The following is a 4,803-nucleotide window of genomic DNA, read 5'->3' as shown; positions in this document are numbered from 1 at the left end:
AAACTAAATTAGAAATGTAAGATAATAGATTTGGACAATACCGGTGCGTACCGAAAAGAGACTCGTGACATTGATATCAAATTTTAATATACGGTAATTAAGTAAGCATTGCTACAAACACAAATTAAAAAGACATAAAAGTCCAAAAACACACACACACACTCTTTCTAAATTTCTTTGCTTGAACTTTTCTAGAAAACAGATCCCAAAAAGAAAAGAAAAAGGACTTTTCCAGAAACCAACGCTTTTGTTTGATTTAAATAGTTTTTGAAAAGTATTTTTCAAAACATCCCGTACTTTTAATTATTTCTCTTTCTCTCTCACTCTGGCCCTGCTACTCTCGAAAGAAAAAATTCAAATGAAGAACCTCCCAGAAAATAACTGCTGAGGAACCTCCCACCCAGATGTCTTTGCTCTTTCCGAGTGTTGAAATGAAACGTCCTCTCTTTTCGTTTGTCTCGCTCAAAACCCTCTCCTCCACCGCTCCCTTGTTCAATGAAACTTTTCATTAGTTACTGGGAATCTTTGTAGAGTTGGGAATTAGCAGCAGAGGAGCTAAAATAATCGTCATTAGGGAATTTCAAGAGACACCAATGTAAGGTAAGTCTTGAAATCCTTAGTATATTCTTCTATGGAAATTTCATTGTGCTGCTTTGGTTTTGGTTATTATTGTCCTGAGACTGTGCATTTGACAATGTAAACTGCGAGTACTCAAATCCCTAAAATCACTCAAACGCCAAAAAATGGAAAAAAAGAAAAGAAAAAGGGGGATAACTGAATCTAGAGTTTGATGGACTCCCAAGTTGTGGTTTATTTTGGAGAAACTCATTAAAAACAGGAACTTGATTCTCTCCGGTCCATTGGATGGATAATGGATTGGATGTTGCAGTTCATGCAGTGTCTTTTCCGGACCCACCTCGGTAATCAAGACTGTTAACTTTTTAGAGCTACTTGACAACAACAATCCCACCAAAACCACCTTGTGCGGATATCATGTTCTTGGTGAGATCTAAAAAGTGAACGGTCTCTACAGTGTTATAAAGTCGGCTGTGTAGAGCCAACCAGTTTCCGCCAAGGCACTATGCGCTAGGCGGTGGTCCAATGCCTAGATTAGGCATCCGACTAGTTGACACCTCGTCCCAGCCTAGGCGCTAGGTGGCCCTTTTCAACTCAAATAGCGCCTAGTGAATTTTAAGACATTAGGTCTCAATTATCAGCGTGGGTTAGGGAAGGGCCCCAAAATTGCATAACCTGAACCCTCCAGTCTACCAGATGGACTTAGAATCTAGTTCCTTAGAAACATTACTTGCAAAGTGGATACTGTGTATGATCAGTGTTGAGTACTTGAGTCAATGTCAAATTTAATGAAAATAATCTTTATACCCCACATCACTTGACCCAAACTTATGTCAAACCAAGTTTTACTGTAATAGGAGTGGACTTAAATAAATCCTTATGAATTCTATTTTTTATTTAATTGCAAGTATGTCATCAATGAAGCTTCTAAATTGACTAGATTTGAGATGGCTCTTTAGAGTACTTCACATCAAACAGAACTTTTACTCAAAAATGTTAAATTTCAGTAAAAGTTCAAGTATGGGTTGAAGATGGACCCATTGAGTGGATTAGTTGTCTCGAGGTGTTGTATTAGCACTATCTTGGGGCAAGGGTTTGAAAAAGGTTTTAATCCTATGACTTTCTTCTTCTAAGGGCCTCAGCAAGTCAATTCAAAAATACATCGTCGCATACAGCCTTGAGCTAGTGGCAATTCCTTCCTCAGGTCATTCAATTGAATAAAATTAGTCACAAAAGCTGGACATCTTAAAGTCATTCTAAAAAAAAAAAAACTCAAGTCCAAATTTTAAATCCCTGTTAAAGTCTAAATCTTGTCAATTTATCTTCTGAACTTATTTTGAACACAGAGATAAAAGAAGACTCTTAAGTTTTAAAAGACAGCTGAACTGCTGCAGACCTTAAGACATCATGCCTCTACATCTGTTCTTTATCAACACTACATGATAATGATTTTCAGTTTCTATTTAACAAATTATCCAGCTATTGATGAATGTGATTTCCTTCATAGAGCTCAGGAAATTACGTTTGCCAATGTGTAGCCTAAAATAATTATCGTGATGCCGCTGGAACTGCTGAATCTCTAAAGAAGTGTGCAGTTAGTCTTCTGGTGGATAAGTATTGGGGGAATTTTACTCCTGATGTTTTCTATTTTGTTTCTTTCTACATCTGCAAATATGCGTAATAGGTTGTTATCATAAGAGAGATGATAATGGACTGTTCCTTGTTTTTATTCTATTTTGTGCCAGGTAATGTAACAAAGATAAATATGCTTGGGGAGCTGACCTCTTGATTTGTGGGGATAGTTAGTAACATGATGGAAACGGGTGGCGCAGGATCTACCCAGAAAAAATTGACAATGAGTTGCTCTACTCCAGACATAATCAGTAATCTTCCATACAATGTCCTAGATAACATCTTGGTATGTTTGACGATACAGGATGCAGCAAGGACAAGTGTTTTGTCAAGGAAATGGAGGTATAGGTGGACCACACTTCCCCAACTTGTATTTAATGATGAGTTCTGCAGAGGATCAGTAGTGAGGGCAACAACAGATAAACTTATGTTGACTATTTATAAAGTTCTGCTACTCCATCAGGGACCATTACTGAAGTTCACTCTATCCTTAGCAGATTTGAAAAGTTGTCCTGAAATTGACCCGTTGATATTTTTCGTGTCAAAGACTGGCATCAGAGAATTCAAGCTTTACATTCGGAAGGGTGAAGTTGAACGTTACAAATTGCCATCAACTCTATTTTCGTGCCTACAACTTGAGCATTTGAATCTCCGTTCTTGTGTGTTTAAACCTCCTCCTGGGTTTAAAGCATTTACCGGGCTCCTTTCCCTTGTGCTTTATGAAGTTTCCATTTCTGGTGACGTACTTTCAAGTCTGACCTCCAATTGCCCACTACTTGAATCGTTGAAACTTCGTAGCCCCACCAGTTTGAATTACCTTGAAATTGTGGCTCCTAATATTAAATACCTTTGGTGTGAATGCCTTTTCAAATCTTTTCACGTCAAAATTCCTCATGGTGCGGGTGTCTCAGTATTTTGGAAAGGATGGAGGAATCATTTAGGATTTAATGAAGGAGAAATATCCAACTCTGCCATGCTTCTTTGTAGTATACCGGTGGTTGTGGGTCTGGCATTAGACTATCATTATGTGAAGGTAAGATTGGCTTACTAAAACCTTCGTTATTCTTTTATCAATTTGTGTTTGTTTTCCAAGTGAGTTTCCATCTTGATTTTGTTAGTTTTTATCTTCTGCTTTTAGTGCATGGCTGCTAGTGGCATCCGAGAAAGGCTTCCGACTACTTTGGACCACCTCATGTATCTCCAGTTGAATGATGTCTGTTTTGGGGAACCAGATGAGGTCTCCACTGTTAGTTACTTTATCAGAAGCTCCCCAAACTTGAAAGCACTTCATATTCTTGTGAGTAATGGCAGATATTATATTGTATTTTTTGTAATGTATTTTTAATAAAACCTTTAGCTAAGTCATGTGCCCTTTTCTTCTTTATAAACTGCAGGCATTCCACCGTGCAACTGCCGCTATTGATCCTGTTGTAGAACTTTTTGACGGGGAAGGCTGGTCAGATGTCTCCTTAAATAGGCTTCGGTTTGTGCAGCTGGGAGAGGTGTCTGGCACAAAGGTTGAAAGGGAGTTCATTAGGCTTCTGTTAGCCAAATCTCCCATGCTGGAGACCATGCTTATCAGGCTGAAGTCGAAGGAGGTTGCTGAAAGATTGAGGATTGTGGAAGAGTTGACAGGATTTCGACGTGCGTCAGCTCAAGCAGTAATCACTTTCTCAAAGTAAAGGCATATGAAGACCAAGTTGAACAGCTTACCTCCTGGGGCTACTTTTCTTTCGGTTGGCTTTTATGGATTCTCGTGTTTAGCTGGATGTTTGCTGCTCTCACTGTTTGAACTCTGGGTCTTGGTACTCTTTTGGAACCTTGCTGCTCATGGAAATTGTTGGCTAATGTAATGAAGGTCTTTCTGTGCTTTATTTTCTGCAATTCTTATGCAGTCTTTTTCCGTTTCTTCTAATCACATTACTTTTGCGATCATGTACACATCCTAGAAGGATACAATTGAGGCCTGGCAGTACTGCCTACTCAATGAATACCCGCACAAACTTGAAGGATACAATAGAGGGTCTGTGAAAGGACATGTTATTGCCTCAAAGGGTTGAGTAGTCTGAGTTTTGAAGGAGTTGACATTCCTTTGGCCTCTCTTCTCTTGATATTCCTTCCACTCGCTGTATGAGAAACATATATACTCGATTGTTATGCATAACGGACACGAGTGTCTAATTGTCCCTGTCTATGTTGTCTATCCTCTCCCTTCTTATACGGGCTGGTTTATATAACCTTGTGATTGTATGTTGCTCATGGAGGAAGATCAACCGGCATGCGTTTAAGGAAATAAATGATGAGGGGACAAGCGCAATACGTATGCGTAATTGATAATTTAGACTTCATTGCGCAGTTGGAGTGTTAGGTATTGATTGAATGGCGATATTTGTTGAGCTCCAGACCCTAGAACAATGTTTCTGTAGTTTTTACACTTTGCCTCTCTCTATGTATAGCGTGTGCGTTTTATATCTTAGGTTGGTAACCATCGATATTGGAGAGGAGTGAATTAGAGAGGCTAACAATTTGGAGTACAAGGGAAATATGATTTAGCTGAACAAACCAGTATTGAATTGTAAGCTTTAACAATATTCT

The 4,803-nt window shown here is 38.8% G+C and overlaps 1 protein-coding gene across 2 annotated transcripts; it reads left to right on the top strand.

The window, feature by feature from the left end:
• Positions 1–333: 333 nt before the first annotated feature.
• On the top strand, positions 334–4,396 carry LOC131316630 (F-box/FBD/LRR-repeat protein At1g13570-like). Of its 2 annotated transcripts, none has more exons than XM_058346059.1 (4): positions 334–600; positions 2,322–3,241; positions 3,347–3,505; positions 3,603–4,396. In XM_058346059.1, exons 2-4 carry the CDS (start codon positions 2,387–2,389, stop codon positions 3,888–3,890), a joined length of 1,302 nt encoding a protein of 433 aa, XP_058202042.1. In that variant the 5' UTR covers positions 334–600; positions 2,322–2,386; the 3' UTR covers positions 3,891–4,396. The 2 variants fall into 2 exon arrangements, with proteins under 2 accessions (XP_058202042.1, XP_058202041.1); XM_058346058.1 differs by lacking the exon at positions 334–600 and adding an exon at positions 1,500–2,190.
• Positions 4,397–4,803: the final 407 nt, after the last annotated feature.

This window comes from Rhododendron vialii, chromosome 2a (assembly GCF_030253575.1).
Source record: "Rhododendron vialii isolate Sample 1 chromosome 2a, ASM3025357v1".
Taxonomy (NCBI): domain Eukaryota; kingdom Viridiplantae; phylum Streptophyta; class Magnoliopsida; order Ericales; family Ericaceae; genus Rhododendron; species Rhododendron vialii.
This window is presented reverse-complemented; position numbering and strand designations above follow the sequence as displayed.